Raw genomic sequence first — 17,491 nt, forward strand, 5'->3', positions numbered from 1 at the left:
ATGATATATATACAACAGTGCATACATAAAATACCATTTTAAATTAATTATGTAAACTGTAATATACCCTTAAGTTTTTTTCTGCTGTGACCCCTCTCCCCTTCCCCCACCCCCAGACTAGGTCCTCGAGCCGTAACAAGTCTCATTTTGTGCTGGTTTTATTTTTTTAAGATTTTATTTATTTAAGAGAGAGATAGCAAGAGAGAACACAAATGGGGAGGAGAGGGAGAAGCAGATTCCCGATGAGCAGGGAGTCCAACATGAGGCTCGATCCCAGGACTCTGGGATTGTGACTGAGCCGAAGGCAGATGCTTAACCGACTGAGCCACCCAGATGCCCTTTGTGCTGGTTTTAAAGTCCCTCTGTGGTCTCCACGGGGCTAGCACTGCTCCTGAATGAGCTCAAGTCCAGCTTCCACGTTTCTGAAATCAGATGGCGGCTGAATCTTCCCATCACATAGGTGGATGTGGCAGATCTATGTGACATGTTTTACTCTAGTCACAAAGGTAATTGAGGTATGCCTGCCTTGGACTCAAGATCCTGTTTAGACTCTAGACAGTGGGCCCCAAGATTCCACTGTGATGCCGTGTCTGGTTCCACTTGATGCTTATTGGGATGTCCCAGTAACCCAGGATAAGTATGTGCAATTATATCCAGCCTTCCGACCTTTGACTACAACCTGAAGTAAGGACACTGTTGTTTGTCCACTCTTCAGTCTGAACACTAGAAGGATGGTGGCCACAGCGGGTGCAGTGGTGATGATGGCTGCCCCAGTGGCGGCGGTGGTAATAGCATAGATCATGGAGCCATAATGACCGTGGTGTTAATTGCTCATGGTGTGGGGTGGTGGTGATGGGACCAAGCATGGTGTTGGTGAGGGCGTGGATCTTGTCGGTCCTGGTATGATGGTGGTGGCACTGCCAATGTGGTGGTAGTGGTAGGGATTGTGGTGTTCATCAGAAATGCTGATCATGATTTGATGACGGTAGCAGTGGCAGTGACCAAGTAGACTGTGATTCCATAATTTTCATTGGTACTTAAACCCTGATGTCAAGGTGGGGAAGTCTGTATTTGAGGAAGCTCTCCCCAAGTGATCTAATATATATCTCCACTAGTAAAACACTTCCTAGGCCTGGGTCTTAGGAGCAGTTCTCCTAAATCAGTGCAGCCTGATCCCTCTGCCATAACTTGCCAATGGAGTTAACTGTGTATCTCATGAGCTGTGGTCCTCTGAATGCTCACCCAGCAGAAGGTTCCATGCCATGTAAATGCGCTTGGTACATCCTGAGCTTTCTGTGCCCTTCTTGGACAGTGACTGTGCACATCCACAAGTTAGGGGCTCCTAAAGGATCTGCAGTCTCCAATAAGACCTTCACTTTGTCTACCCTGGTATTTCCAAAGCTTCCTTGACCACTGAACCCTTTGCGGGGTGGGGTGGGGGTGCTTGCTGGTAGGTGCCTATAAATCATTACACAGAACAGCTAGAGAAACACTAATCTAAACAACGCTTGGAATGAAAAGAAAAAGAAAACTTTTAGGAAATATGTCCCCCCAGAGGGACTAATTTCTTAGTGCTTGGTGAGAATGGATAGCTTTCGGTTAGTTTTGCAACTCTAAATTCTGTCCTAGATGGCAAATGGAAGAAGGACATCTCCAACTTACATAATCAGAATTGACCAATGAATACATCAAACAAGTAAATGAAGGGTATTATTAGAAACAAACCTCAAAAGTGAAATTGCATTAAACCCCATCAAACATTGACAACCTAGGAAACCCAGTCCTTCTTCTTGTCACTAAATATTTTTTTACTGAAATACAGCTGACTTTATCCTTTTATTCCATACTCATAGGTCATTTGGTTGTTACAGCAAAGTGGTCCTTCTTTACTTCCGAGCCCAGTGCTGGGTTAATAAAAGATCCTGCATAACTGAAGTCACGCTCAGTGCCACCCTGTAGCTCTCCACGTGTGTCTCATAGTCACCCGGGGTTGCTTGGGAAGAATCAAAGTTCCTAAGCTTCCCTGCCAGAGAGCAGGTCCAGCCACAGCCCAGAATATGCATTTTTAACAAAGACATCAATCAGGGCAGACTCGCTTTGAGAAATATCAGGAAAAGTGCTGGTGTTAACATGCTTTCTTCCTCCTCTTCCCCCTCATGTCAATCTTAGGAAGAATTCTCCTTGTTCCTATCACAGCTGGAAGAGCAGCCCTGCCGGTGGAGGTGGGCTGACAGGCTGCTCAGGTCTCTTCCCTAATGTTGCGCCTGTTAACCTCAAGGGCAAAGCCTGCAACCCCACCAGGTATGCTTATCGAATGAGGAAAACCGCTTCCTCGCTCTTCTAGTGAGTCCTTCCTACTCACTGAGTGATCGTTAGTCTTAACACGAATAATGCAAAAAGGCAGCCAAGCAATTTATATTTTATCCATAAAATTAAGCCCTGTGTTTCACCACAGCATTTAACTCCATGACCTATTTTACTGAATCCCTTAGCAGATCTTGGACAGTTCCCTTGAGTGTAAATTACCATGAAGGTAAATTGAAAATGTATCAAGAAATGGGCAAGGATATTAGTGCAGAATCAAGGAGTCATCAAGCTTCAGTTGTTCTGAAGACTTTTTTAAAAAGTCTCTTTTTAGTATCGTTAGAGTAGAAAGAATTAATGTGATTAATAAGGCTTTACCTTTCTTAGTCACCATGTGCCTTCTGCGCCATCCATAACTCAGTTCAGAGGTCCCGTCCTCCAGACACGGCTCCACCTACTCAGAGCCTCTTCTGGGCTCCTCGTGTACCTTTGCCCTCCACGGACCACCTCATGGGGGCTGTCTCTCCCAGGAGTGAACCTTGGGGCTCCCACAGTATTCATCTCAGGATTTGCAGTGCTGGTACACCCCCGGCTTCAAGTCCATGCCAGGCTGCCACCTACATGAATGCACGTGGCTCCCTCTTGCCTTTGGAAGAAGGGAAATGGTGTTTGTAGTGGAAACGAGGGCCAGGTCGGGGAAATTCAGATTCCGCAGATATTTCTAGTGTCCCCTCCCACCCTACTGGACTTTGTCTTCTGCATTAGCTCAGTTGATTTGCGTAAAGAGACTGAAAACAGAGAGGTGAAGTCATTTTCCCCAAGTCACACAGCTCATAAGCAGCTGAGCAGAGTTCATCACTCAGGTTGGCCTCAGCCTACTCCCCCTCAAGTTCCTGCCACTACAAAACCTGTCTTAAGACCACAGTTGTGAGGGGCACCTGGGTGGCTCAGTCAGTTAAGCATCTGCCTTCAGCTCAGGTCATGATCCCAAGGTCTGGGATGGAGCCCTGCATCAGGCTCCCTGCTCAGCAAGGAGCCTGCCTCTCTCTCTCTCTCTATCTGCCTCTCCCCCAGTTCATTATCTTTCTCACACTTCTCTCTCTCTCTTGTAAAAATAAATAAGATCTTTTTTAAAAAGAGCACAGTGGTGGCATATGGCCCAGGACTAGTAATTCATCAGCGGGAAATGAGGCTGCCTCTCACACACCGAGATTCCACATACGGAGGCTGCCCACAGCAATGTTTCGTGCGGCATTCCCATGACGCCTTCAGCAGACTGCATACCAAGCCAGGAGTGCCTGATTACAATCAGCCCCCACTGCCTCTTCTCCCATGTATAGTTCCTGTTGGATCTCAGGCCCCCAAAGAGACAGCAGTGAGTTTCTGAGGAGCCTTGAGACTCCAGCATCTGGGAGTTCTGCTGAGTTCTTTTTTAAAACCTACCTAGTCTGAAAGGAGACGCATTCTGTTCACCAGGCAGAGAGACACAGCCAGGAGTTAAATGTTGGAAAACAGAGGCACACGTAAGAAAGAGGTTCTAATACCCTGAAAGCACGTAGGACCCCAGGAGCCGGCCACCCCATCAGAGGCTTTGTCAGTGCTTCGATAGAAAAGGAAGGCATGCCACCAGCTGACCAGCACTGAGCACCTGGGACTCAGGAAAGGGGTTGTAGAGAATGAATGGAGCAGGAGAGAAGAAACAGAAAAGGCCCCGCTCTCCAGGACCAGAAAGGAAGTTTAAACCCTGTGAAATATTGCTGCTTTGTTGTTTACTTTGCCCGTTTTTTAAGAAGTTGCACACAAAAAACGCAGGACATTTGGAAACGAAAGACAGAGAAAGCTCATGCTGACAAGCTCAGGCATTGAAGGATTCTGGAGACCAGAGGGGGCTTTGTAGTGTGCAGGAAGAGCGTGTAGGTTGAAAGAAAGACTCCGTGTGGAAAGCAGTGAGGGAAATGGAGGGCAGACAAAAGAGCCACATACACCACAGGCACTGAAGGGGGAGGGAGGATGGTCACACTGCCCGTAGCCACCATGGTCCAGCCCACCCACGGCACTGCCAGAGGACCACAGCTCTATGTGGGGTAATCAGAATTCCTGGGTCTGTTCTCCCTGCCCCAGGCTTCCTCCATCCAGGCATTTAGTGGCTTTTTGAGGTGGGGGTACTTCTGGCCAGCAGCGCAGAGTCAAGCAATAAAGAGGCAGTCTCAAGTTCATCTGGACCAGGAGCACTAAGAGCAATTTGGCTGAAGAAACAAACAAACCAAAAAAGCAGGACTTAATGAAGAAAATAAAGAAGAGCATGCCAAAATGGCCTCAAAGCCTCAACAGCCTCATGTTTTTCAGATGTCGCTGGGAGGCCAATTTTAATCACAATAAGCTCTTTGTAAAAGTGTGCAGATCCATTTAGTTGAGATCCTGGTCTTTTTTTTTCCCCTAACCTGCTTAACATCACTCTGGCTTTCTTTCCTTGTTTACCTTGTAACACTTGCTCCTGGTATTTCTTAAAAGACTTTGCCTTTCAAGGCCCTATTTCCTGAGGTGCTTTTCAGCCACCACAACCAAAGAAAGAAGGAAAGGGACAGAAGGGTCCGTGAAATGGGTAAGGGTTGGACTGTGCCTGTGCACACAGGGACACTGAGCTGCTTGCTCTGAGCAGAGGTGGAGTGTGCCGGGGGAAGGGGGGCAGTAGGAGCCGGCCAGACTCTGAGCATGACCTCACGCTTCACTCAATTGTTTGGACAAGTGTAGTTTTGTTTTAGATACATATGGTAATTCTTAATAAAATGCTGATAAATGGGCCAGAGCGTTCCCTGTGATAATAATGAAGTCTTTACACTTTGGAATGCTATCAAGTCTTGGTTCACGGTTTGTGAGGCTGCTAGCATTTTAAGGAGCAGTAACGTGGAAGCCCAGTGTTGCTGGGGGACATGGTCTGCTCTAGATGGGTGGGATCCCTGTCATACCCCCAGAGTGGTCTGGTCTGGGACCGCACACACACACACACACACACACACACACACACAGGTGGAGCTGCCGAGTGGTACCCTCGTGAGTTCTGGCTGGCGTAGGGCTCTTTGAACCTCACTGCCAGTCACCAGTATAAGACAACAGGAAAAGTACAGGCACACCTGCTTTGGATCCCAACCCTGCCATTGCCTGGTAGTGTAACCATAGGAAAATGATGTGATCTTCCTGAATCTCCAGTCCTACGCCAGTTATTATTACTACACAGCAAACCACCCCAAACTCAGTGATGTAAACTGACCATTTTGTCACACTCACAGATTCACTGGGTTAGGAATCTGGACACAGCCCAGTGAGAACGATTTGTCTCCTCCCCACAATATATGGAGACTCAGCTGGGAGGACCTCCACGACCAGGAGTGACTAGACAGATAGCTGGGATCAGGAGTCACCTGGAGACTTCTGCACGCACACATCTGGCAGTGGATGCTGGGTGTTGGCAGGGCTGTTGACCAGAGCGTGGGTAGGTGGCTTCACTCTGTCACCATGGCGTCTCTCTGCATGGGCTAGCTTGGGCTTTCACAGCCTGGCAGCGGGGTTCCCAAACCAAGTGTCCCCAGATCTTAAGGTGGTCCTGCAGGAAATTTATATGACCTCACCCCAGCTGTGACGTAGTGTCACTTCTACCTCTGGGTTAAACATTCATCAGTGCTCACCCAGGTCCAAGGGGAAGGGGCACAGACTTTTGATGGAGGAGTGGTTGGGTTCTAGGAGAGCACACATGCCAGAAGACAATGTCGCGGCCATCTTGGGAAAACACGACCTTGCCACAGTTCCCTGCTCTACCGATATAATGACAAGAGGGTGGTGGGAGTGACAGTTGCTGAGCACCAGCTAACTGTGGCATACTGTTTTTGTGTTATCAAATCCTCACTCGTTGATTTAAAATAACTCTGGGTCCAGGAAAATAAAAGGGGTAATGGCTACCTCACATATCCTTCTCCTGGAGATGGCACAGGCACGGGATTGCAATTCTCACCAAGCAAGCAAGTTTTGAGTTTTTGTCCATCTCACATCTACGAATATGCCGTTGGCCAAAGGGAGTCTCATGGCCAAGTCCAAAGTCAAGGGGTGGGGAAGTACATCCTGCTTTTGTGAGGCTTTGGCAGGGGAGTGTGTAGTGGTATAATGACAGAGTGAGGAATTAGGACCAATAATTCAATCTACCAGAGCCATTTTCTAGAACAAAGAAAATTGGATAAGGATATTGTGGCATTACAGCTGGTGTTTAACAGTATAATCGGGGATGCAAAATACCCATATAAAGTAGTAGGTTATCAAATTGCTAATAAAAGAATAATTCAACATGACCAGGTAGCATTTATCCCAGGTATTCAAGGACAATATACCATAAAGATATCCATTAATATATTGCATTACTAAGACAATATATTTTTATGGAACCTAAATCATCATCTCAGTACACACTTAAAAGTCATTCAGTAAAATCCAACACCTACTTAGGGATTTTTTTTTTTTAATTTTTTTATTTTTTTCAGCATAACAGTATTCATTATTTTTGCACCACACCGAGTGCTCCATGCAATTACTTAGGGATTTTTTTAAGCTCTTAGTAAATTAGAACTATAAGGATACTTATCTAGCATGACATATAATGACATAACACTTCAGAGGCATTCCCACGGAAGCAAGGAAATAGAAAAGAATGCCTACTTACCACCGTTATTTCTAACAGCATCAGTCAAAAATAAGAAATAGACTTACAGATAGGAGACCTAGTTTTCATTATTTGCAGGTGGTATCATGGTATCCCTAGAAAATCCAAGGGAAGCATCTGAAAACCCACAGAACGAATACATTCAGTAAGGTAGTCCAGATTAAAAATAAGCCAAAATACAGAGTTTTCGACATAACAGTTGTGATACAATGCCATGAGCTGTTTATGGTCTATAAAACATATGTAATATGTAACATATAAAAATACATATAACCTGTACCTTAAAATAAAATTTGAGGAAAAAAAAATCATGCACCAGAGAAACTGCCAAGGACACCTGTCCCCAGGACGAACCTGAACTAGAAACGTGAAGGACGCTGGGGCGGGGCCCTGCCCCTCTGCTGGGAGGCCTCACTAAATGCAGATACGAGCAGCTCCTCAAGGGAATGGCCAGTTATTGATGGGCTTTCCAGTGAACATACCCATGGCTATTTGTCTTTATTTAACTTGAAAAATGTATCCCAAGGTTCACCTGGAAGACTAACCAAGTGCTCAGAAAGCTCTGTGAGACATTAAGATATAATTTTTTTTGAAAAGTGGTTACATGAGTGTGATGCTGACTCTAGACAGCACAACGGAACACGAAGTCTACGTAAAAAGATAAGACACGGTAAGAGTAAAACAGAGAGTCAGTGGTGTGGAAGACACAGTTTTTATAAAAGGAAGTGGGTGGTCTCTTTAAGTACTTTTTTCCCCTTAAGTGTTTAAGGAAAAAAGTCAATTTGATTGCCTACCTTATATATTAAGTATTCTTATAATACTAAATATAGGGCCGCCTGGGTGGTTCAGTCAGTTAAGCATCTGCCTCTGGCTCAGGTCATGATAATGGATCAGGTCCTGGGATCGAGTCCTGCATTGGGCTCCCTGCTCGGCAGCCTGCTTCTCCCTTCCCCTGCTTTTGCACTATTGCTTGCTCTTTCTCTCTCCCTCTCAAATAAATAAATAAAATCTTTTTTAAAAATTACTAAAGATAAACCTTAGAAGGGGAGGAATTCCCCATCAATGGTTGTTTCCTTTGACCTCTAGCTCCCTCCTTGCACTACACAAGTGCATTTCTGAGATGCAAAGAAAAATCAAAAGGACAAATGCCTTTGTCCTTTTTCTGTGAATAAAATAATTAAGCAGGAACCTACCCAGACTCTGACAGGGCTGCCCAGCAGCCCATATGGGACAGACAGAGGCAAGAAACCACTCAGTGAAGAGTAACATATCTGAAAAGGAACTGCCTTTCCAAAGATGGTCCCAGCCTACAGATTCTGGCCAAGAGGATGCCCTCTACTTAGGAAGATAAATTACTGAATTTCTGGTTCTCCATGAGATTCAGGAGAAAAATGTGAGCATAGCAGAAGACCAACCTGTCAGGAGAAGCAGCAGTCTAAGGACAGTGAAGGGCATTTGGGATGAAAAACATTTTTGCCAAATTAGCGCTCAGTGGAGCCAAGGCAGCAGGGAGGCGATTTCAGGCAACCAAATAGAAAGGGAGAATGAGTTCCAGAACTAAAGAAAAAGATAAGGATATGAAAATCCTAAGAGGAGATAAGGAACTGAGACAAACAAGTAGAGCAGAGGCACAGTACTCAGAGAAATGATAGAAGGATCCCTGAGAGTACCAGTTGAGGCTTTGCTTCACAAGCATGTGGGGAGTTTTAGTTGATTGAAGACCTAGACCAAGTTCCCAGCAGCCAGACTGGAGTTGGGGGAGAGGTCCAGGATGTGGAGAAGAACCCTCTCTATGTGGTGCCAGCAGACTCAACAGGGCAACGTTTCATATACTTGTTAAAAAAGGTTCATAGGGACACCTGGGTGGCTAAGTCGGTTAAGCATCTGCCTTCTTCTCTGGTTGTGATCCCAGGATCCTGGGATCAACCCCTGCATCGGGCTCTCTGCTCCATAGGGAATCTGCTTCTCCCTCTGCCTGCCACTCTCCCTACTGGTGTTCTCTCTCTCTTTGTCGAATAAATAAAAAAAATCTTTTTAAAAAAGTTTATACGCATAAAAAGACAAGGGAACAATTACTGTGAACAAGTGGTTCACAGCCAGAGAAGCTCAAATGTCTAATAAGTCATAAAAATCACACAAATAATCTTAAATGCAAATTTTAAACCACAAAAGATTCCTGCAGATCAGCAGAGATGTTTTTAGATGAATAATCCCAGCACTAGCCAGGATGGCAAGAGATGGGTTCTCCCATACCATGCTGGTGATGCTCTCCCCTTGTTCAGAATTTCTGAAAAGCAGTTTAGCAAGATGTAGCAAAAGCCCCCAAAATGTTCAAGCTGGTGATTTTCCTTTCTAATAATTTATCTTAAAAATGTATCTAAAAATTGCAACTAAAAAGATCTACAAAGATGGCTGCAATATGTTAAGTCAAGCATACCATATGTATACACACACACACACACACACATATGTGTGTGTGTATATATATATCTATGTAGATATATATATATATCTTCATTATTATGCAGCCATTAAAAATGGTGTTTTCAAAAGAGTGCTCATGGCCAAGAAGAATGCTAATGATAGAATCTAAGAAGATACAAAAATTGAATTTACATTATATGAAGAAAAACAGAGAAGAAAAAGGCAATTAACCAAAATATAAACAATATTAACTTCTTAGATATGTTTTGTTGATTTTTGATTCTTTATACTTTTAAGTATACTGAAATGTTTGTACCAAGTGCATTCATTTTAAACTAATTTTCTGGGGCGCCTGGGTGGCTCGGTGGGTTAAAGCCTCTGCCTTCGGCTCAGGTCATGATCTCAGGGTCCTGGGATCGAGCCCCACATCAGGCTCTCTGCTCTGCGAGGAGTCTGCTTCCCTCTCTCTCTGCCTGCCTCTCTGCCTACTTGTGATCTCTGTCAGATAAATAAATAAAATCTTTAAAAAAATAATAAACTAATTTTCTATATTTATAAGTATATGTACACTACAAGTTACCTTGCTATAAAGCTTATGGTAACTTTGTTCCATCCATCCCTACCCTGATTCCTGGTTCCCAGAGCAGTTGTGTTTGACTTTTTCAGCCATCTTCTCTAGTATTTGTCTCCCTATTTTTGTATAATAAGCTTATACTGTGTTTCTTGATTTTTCAGATTTAGATAGTATCTGTTGGCTTCCAGTTATGAAAAGGGAAGATTTATCTCTCTCACACCCCTGCCCTCACACTTCACCTCCACCACACACTCTCAGATTGGCTCACAACTCTGGGCTGAAGGAATATTGTTTCCATTTATATCTACGTAAATGTCATTAATTAAGTCACATAGCACACTAGATTTACATGGCATCCCATGTGAACTTCGGTTCTTCCTGGAGATAATAATTGCTTTCTGTATTATTTCCTTATGTTCCTTAGGCCTGTCACTAATTCAGTCCCAAAATTTCCAGATCTTCAAAACTCATCTCTGTATACATAGACTTATCATGTCATCTGTCCCATTTTGATTCTGCTCATACCCTCCCTGGTGTCTTCCAGCTCCTGTCTGGACGGTGAGCTCTCCGTGCTGCAACAGTGCTGTCATCTGAGATGTCCCCTCGCTGTTTCCCTGGGGTTCTCTGTCCTGGTGTGGAAGGACCTTGGATTTATTGGGTCCTGTGCCTTCTGCTTTTTTTGGCCTGCTTCTGTTTTGGAGAAATGCATCCTCCTGTGTCTTTCTATCCCTAGAAAGGATCTATGGGAGCTAAATTTTTGAGACCCCTTGTGTATATGAACACAACTTTATTCCACACTCCAATTCAGAGGTCAGTCAACTATAGCCTGTGGGCCATCTCTGGTCTATAGTCTGTTTTCCTCCTTTCTGTAAGCTAACAGTAAGACTTTTTTTTTTTTAACATTTTAAAAGGATTATTAAAAGGAAAAAAAAGGAATATGTAACAAAGATTGTATGTGGCTTCCAAAGCCTAAACTATTTGCTATCTGTCCCTTGATAAAAGAAAGCTTGCTGACCCCTGTTCTGATTGTTTGGTTGTTTGGCTGAATAGAGAATTCAAGGTTGGCAATAATTTTCCTTTCACAATTTGAAGGCTTTGCTCCACTGCCTCCTGGATCCTGGAATTGCTGTTGAGAAATCCAGTTTTGTCCTGTGTCCTGCTCTGGTATGTTTGACCTCTGGTTTTCTCTCTGGAAAATTTTGGCATCTTCTCCATGAACCCGATGGTCTGAAGTTTTCTAATGGTTTGTCGTGTGTACACTTTCTGTCCTTCAAAGTGCTAAGCACGCAGAGGGTATTTAGTTCTGAAAACGCCCTTCTAGTCTGGGAAAATGTACTATTTCTATGATGTTTTCCTCCCTCTGTTCTCTTCCGGAAATCTCTGTTACCAAGATATTGGGCCTCCCAGGTCAATCCTCTAATTGTATCTTATTGGCATATGATTTCCTCAGGTTATCTTTACTGGCTTTATTCACCAGAATGCACATTCCATGAGGACAGGAATTGGTCTGCTTCGTCACCCTGTGTGTCCCAGCACCTAGCACAGTCCCTGGCGTGGAGTGGGCAGTGGGTGAATATTGTTGAATGAGTGGATATTTTTCGATTTCTAAAAGTTTCCTCCTGGTTTTTTGTTTTTTTTTTTTAGATTTTATTCTATTTTTTTTTTATTTTTATTCATTTTATTTATTTTTTAATTTTTTTTTAAATTTTTTTATTTTTTCAGCATAACAGTATTCATTATTTTTGCACCACACCCAGTGCTCCATGCAATCCGTGCCCTCTACAATACCCACCACCTGGTGCCCCCAACCTCCCACCCCTTCAAAATTCTCAGAGCGTTTTTCAGAGTCCATAGTCTCTCATGGTTCACCTCCCCTTCCAATTTCCCTCAACTCCCTTCTCCTCTCCATCTCCCCTTGTCCTCCATGCTATTTGTTATGCTCCACAAATAAGTGAAACCATATGATAATTGACTCTTTCTGCTTGACTTATTTCACTCAGCATATAGATTTTATTCTATTATTTGACAGAGATCACAAGTAGGCAGAGAGGCAGGCAGAAAGAGAGAGAGAGGAAGAGAAGCAGGCTCCCTGCTGAGCAGAGAGCCCGATGCGGGGCTCGATCCCAGGACCCTGGGATCATAACCTGAGCCAAAGGCAGAGGCTTTAACCCACTGAGCCACCCAGGCACCCCTTCCTCCTGTTTTCTGACTGGCCCTTTGAGAGCATCCCACTCATGGATGGGCTGTCATCTCTTACCCTCCTGATAATATTATTCGGAGATTCTTGAAATTTCCTTTTGCTCTGTGCATTGACTGCCTTTGTATCCTCTAAGTCCCTAACCTGGCGATGGTTTTGGTCTCTTTTTCCCAGTCAGCAATTTTCTAAAATTTGTCTCTTAGACTATTCGCTTATATTTGCAGATCAGGCCCTACATGCTGGCTGGAAGCTCTGAGTATATGAGTGAAGCCAGTGGGCCTCACGGTCATATGATCAGACCCCAGATCCAAGACCCCTGAATGTACAGATCTGTGGGTGTCTTCTCCTGGGTGGGACTGTTATTCTGGAAACCAAACATTAGCCTCCTGTCTGAAGGATGGTATTTCTCCCTCCTCTACCTATGCCTGTATATGAGAGGCAAGGGTCTCTCTGGTCCAATGTTGGCAGAAAGCAGACATCCAGCCTTCTGCCATGATGGGAGAATAGGTAGGTAATTGCTCCTTAGGCAAACTTTGAACTGGTCCTCCTGTGTTTGGGCCCTCAGTCACCCCCTTCTCCCATTCCTGAGCCACTCTGCACTGCTGCTGCCACACAAGGCACCTCGCCTCTTCCCACCTTTGTTGCCTGCAGACTCTGCTTGTGAACCAACATTGTGCATCAGCTCTCCAGCTTCCAAAACTGTGTTGACCTTTCCCATCCGTGGTTGCCTCTTTTCCCACTCTTTTTGCCCTGGTGATTTCATATGTATTTTATTCCTTCATTGCCATTTTGTTAGAACAGGGGTGGAGATAAAGAAGGAATTCTGTCCACCATGTTAAACTCACAGCCATCTATCACTATGGTAACCCAAAAGCAAGGCCAGTAGAGCTTCGTGCTAAGAGATGTGCGGGTCATGTTACCCAGAGTTAAAAGTCAGGTTCACATCCTTAGAGAGCTGTCCAGTCTCGTGGGAAAGACAAACAGATCTTTACGGTACAGATGCTGTAATGGAGCTGTATCGGAGCAGCAGCGAGCTGCCGGAGAAGTACCTGCATCTACCTAGGGGGAGAATGGGTCATGTGAGAGGCAATACAGGGATTGTGGGAAAGGGAAAAGGCTTGAGCTCACGACCATTTGGAGAGCAAGAAAGAGTTTTAGCCCAAATTGTTATTTTTATTGGTTCTCTTCTCCTGGGTGCTGTAACAAAGCATTGATTTTCTCCTTGTACCACCTGCCCTGTCAAAATGAGTCAAACCATCAAAAGTGACACCTGAGACTCCAGGGTGCCTGCACAGCTGCCTGGAGCCCCACTCCTTTCCTCCAAACAGAGGTTAATGTGCACGTTAAATGTACGTAAATTGCCCAAGAAATTGGGCACTCTTCAGAAGCTGGCCTCCCCCCACTTTTTTTTTAAGTGGAAAAGAAAAAGATCATATTCCATGCATAACATGGGACTCAGATATGCAGACCTAGAACTTGCTTTGCTTTCTGTAACACTCGCCTTGCTCTGAAGCCAGCATTTCCATGAATGGTGAAAAAATTTACCACTTCAGGGTAACCATGTTCTGATTTTAAAGTCATTGTGTTACAGGTCAGTTTTTAATCAAGTCAGTCTTTTGCTGCCTGCTTTCCCCAAAAGTGAATGAAGCATCACAGGTGGTAGTCTGTCATCCTAGCATCTGAAACAGGGTATCTGGGTCTTGGGCACTGGCCTCTATCCTCTCTGCCTCCACTACTGATGTGCCCCCAGCCTCAACTGGCTAAGGCCCCATGCCCAGGCTCTCCCTGGTTCTAACACCACCACGGTCCTTGGCTTTGCGCTGCACACCCTGTGTCCCCTACTGGCCACTCCCCCTTCCCCCAAAGTAGCCCAGCTGACTGTTTATCCTCAGCCTCTTTCACTCCTCCTCTCAAAGAGCCTTGGGGATTTCTGTGGATATCTGCCATGCCCCCACTGAAGGCAGGGGAGGGGATGTTTCCTGAAGGCCTCTCTGCCTGTCATGGAGCGCTGTCACTTCTACTCTACTGGTGCTCTGCTGGCACAGAGCAAGATGGTTTCCTCCTGGAATTCTAAGTGGGAACCAAAATACCAGCCCACCTGCTCTGTGGTTCCCAAAACTAAGCCTATTAATTATAACCTCCCCCACTCAACACACAGGAGGCTTTGTCTCCAAAGGGTAAGAGGATGTAGGGAGCAGGTCTCCACTTGGCTCTAAACTCTTGGTCACCACAAATCTTTCCTACCAGGTCCTTCCCTCTGCCTGCTGCTCATTTCTCCATTCACCCCACCCCGGCTCCCAAAAGGGGCTTTTCCTTTCCATTTTCGTGTTCTCTCCTTACTCCTCCGTGGATTTTAGTAAAACTGTGTGCTCTTACTCCCTAGACTCTGGCTCTTGATATTTTTTAGGGAGACTTTCAAAATTTGATCAGTCTTCTCAACAAACCCTGATTCTAACCTTCACCAGTATTTCTCTGAGATGAGTTTTTGAAACCAGTTTCTGGAGGTGAAAAGATGAACATCTTTGCCTTATTCTCCACTAGTTCTGTCATTCCCCCTGATAGAGTGGGTGCCTCCGCCTCCAGGAAGGATAAATGCATCAGGGAACTCTCAGCTTCCGGGAAGGTGTGTGCGTTGGGGGAGTGGGGGGTTGGTCAGGCTGCTTCTTTGGATCAGCTCTCCCACTAAAAACAAAAACAAATGGTGAGCAGAACATTTTTTAAACCTCTCTGTTAAAGCCAAAAAGTGGGGATGTCTCAGACCAGCTGGGAGAAAAACCCCTAAAACCAGGGAGGTTAGTAAGCAGGCTATTAGAACATCAGAGCCACTGATGCCCTGTGGGCACTTGCCAGTACTGCTCACTTAAGCTTTGAATCAGCAGCCATACAAGCCAACAAAGAATTCAAAGGCTAGAGCCCTCACAAGCTGGGGAACCTGATGGGTATCTTCCCCCACATGAAGTGGGACCCCAAAGAGCTGTACCCTCAGGGTCTAGATCTTAACCTCCTTCTCCCCCCAGTCCTAGAGGCCTTCAGAGAAGCCCTAGCACTAAGGCAAGCCAAAGAAGAAAAAGGCAAGGATAAAATACTGATAGGAAGAAACGGCTGCACATCAGTCTTCGCTCAGATTTGCAGCCCCTTGCTGGAATTATTCAAAGAACCCTAAGTCGACACCTTCATTTAAGGTCATCCATGACTTTCAGTAATTCCAGGGACCTGGGAGACAGATACATGAAGCTTCTCTGGAGGAGGGCATATCTATATGACACCTGGGGGAGAGTCCCCCAACAAATGATTAGTCAGAGGCATTGACTGGCCAGTAGTCAAAAATCCTACAAAAATCACACCATCATTTCAAGAGTTGCAGAGAAAATGTTTGACAAAACTTAGTTATGACAAAAGCTCTTAAACAGAGAATAGCTGGGAATGTTTCTTAAAGCAGCCTATTTATCAGGGTAGACCAGGTCAGTCTACCATAATAAATCCCCCAATTTTAAGAGCTTAGCATATTAAAGAACGTTTCTCCCTCATCAGATAAATCCCATGTAGTTCCTGAAGGGCTACAGGGCAATTCACTGCCCAGCCCTGTCTCAGGAATCCTAGTAGGCCCCACCCATGACTTTGCATCCTTAACTTCAGCTTTCAGATTCACTATAAAAGAGTTGTAGGGTCAGCAAGAATCTTTATGGCCAAGTCTAGATGGGCCAGACATCACTTCTACCCACATCCCGTTGACTACAATTCAGTGAGATCACAGAAACCCAACCTAATTTCAAGAAGAATGGATGTATTAGCTTCCAGTGTGCCCAGAAAGGGGAAAACAGAGTTTTAATGAACACATGGCATTGTCTTTGCCACAACTGAAAAAGGATAGCTACAGAAAACTTGCAGCAGACATCATATGTAATACTAAAATTCAAAAGCTTTTCCTCTGATAGTGGCAATAAGGCCCCCTAACACCACCTCTATTTGGTATCATGCTAGAGGTCTTCGGTGGTGCAGTGAGAAAAACAAAAGGCAGAGGGATTGGAAATGCAGCAAATTTGTCAGTATTTTCAGATGGCATATTTTGGACACAGAAGATTCAAAAGACTGTACAGATAAACAATTAGAATAAGAGAGTTTAGCAAGGTTACTACATACGCATTCAGGATGCCTAAATCATATGTCTATATATTAACAAGAAACAGAATAAAAAGTATATTTTAAATGCCATTTATTGGGACGCCTGGGTGGCTCAGTGGCTTAAGCCTCTGCCTTCAGCTCAGGTCATGATCTCGGGGTCCTGGGATCGAGCCCCACATCAGGCTTCCTGCTCAGCAGGGAGCCTGCTTCCCCCCACCTCCGCCTGCCTCTCTGCCTACTTGTGATCTCTGTCTGTCAAATAAGTAAATAAAATCTTTTAAAAAATGAATAAATAAATAAATTCCATTTATAGTGGCATCCAAAAAATCAAGTGTGCTTAGGCTCTCTATAAGAAAAACTGTAAAACTTTATTTAGGGATATTTAAGAAGATCTAAACAAATGGAAAGATATACCATGCTTGTGGATTGGACAGCTAAAAACTGTAAAGGCTTGAGTTCTCCCTAAATTAAATTATAAATTCAGTTCAGTACCTATCAGAATTTCAGTAGGTTTTGCGGGGAGGGGCAAGGAGAGGTGCTTCATTTGTGGAATCTGACAAGCTCATTCTGAAATGTATATGGGAAGTACAAAAAGTCAAGAATTGCCAAGCCACTCCTCAAGCAGAAGCTGGTGGGAGGATTTGCTTAACCAGATACCAAGATGTGTAATAAAGCTATATTAAGCCAAGCAGTGTGCTGTTGCACAGTGCCGGGCAAATAGAGCAAAGAACAGAACAGCAGAGAAGCAGGCCCTTGTAAAGGTGAACACTGATGTTCAATACATGGTTGGCAGAGCACAGCAGCAGGGTGGATGGGAGCTTTTCGGTAACCACTGCTGGAATAATGGACTATCCAAATGAAAAATAACTTAATAGGATTCACATCGTGCACAAAGACCCAAATGTGAAAAAAAACAGTAAACTTTTTATGAGATAATACAGGAGAATGTCTTCATAACACAAAAAGCACTGGCCATAAAGGAAAAAACTAATAACCCAACCCAACTACATTAAAATTAAGAACTTTTTTTTTCATTTTCAAAGGATTCCATTAAAAAACAACAATAAGGCAAGCCATAAAACAAGAGGGTATTTATGACTCCTATAACCAACTAACAAAAGGCTTGTATGTAGACTATGTAAGGAACTCTATGAATCAATGTTAA

General features: G+C 44.4%; 1 protein-coding gene across 9 annotated transcripts in view; it reads left to right on the top strand.

The window, feature by feature from the left end:
- Positions 1 to 17,491, top strand: part of NMNAT3 (nicotinamide nucleotide adenylyltransferase 3) — a 115,997-nt gene that overhangs the window by 84,387 nt on the left and 14,119 nt on the right. The window contains exons 2-3 of one of the 9 annotated variants that reach the window (XM_047735676.1): positions 10,552 to 10,817; positions 11,100 to 11,171. The exons of 6 other annotated variants lie outside the window; for them this stretch is intronic. Coding sequence is in view for 1 of the 3 variants with exons in the window: in XM_047735664.1 (XP_047591620.1) it covers positions 2,256 to 2,301 (46 nt within the window). In the remaining 2 variants the exon portion in view is untranslated. Of the gene's footprint in view, positions 1 to 2,169; positions 2,302 to 10,551; positions 10,818 to 11,099; positions 11,172 to 17,491 lie in introns of all 9 variants that reach the window. 2 more of the 9 variants (XM_047735671.1, XM_047735664.1) reach the window with 2 other exon arrangements.

Source organism: Lutra lutra, chromosome 1, assembly GCF_902655055.1.
Source record: "Lutra lutra chromosome 1, mLutLut1.2, whole genome shotgun sequence".
NCBI lineage: Eukaryota > Metazoa > Chordata > Mammalia > Carnivora > Mustelidae > Lutra > Lutra lutra.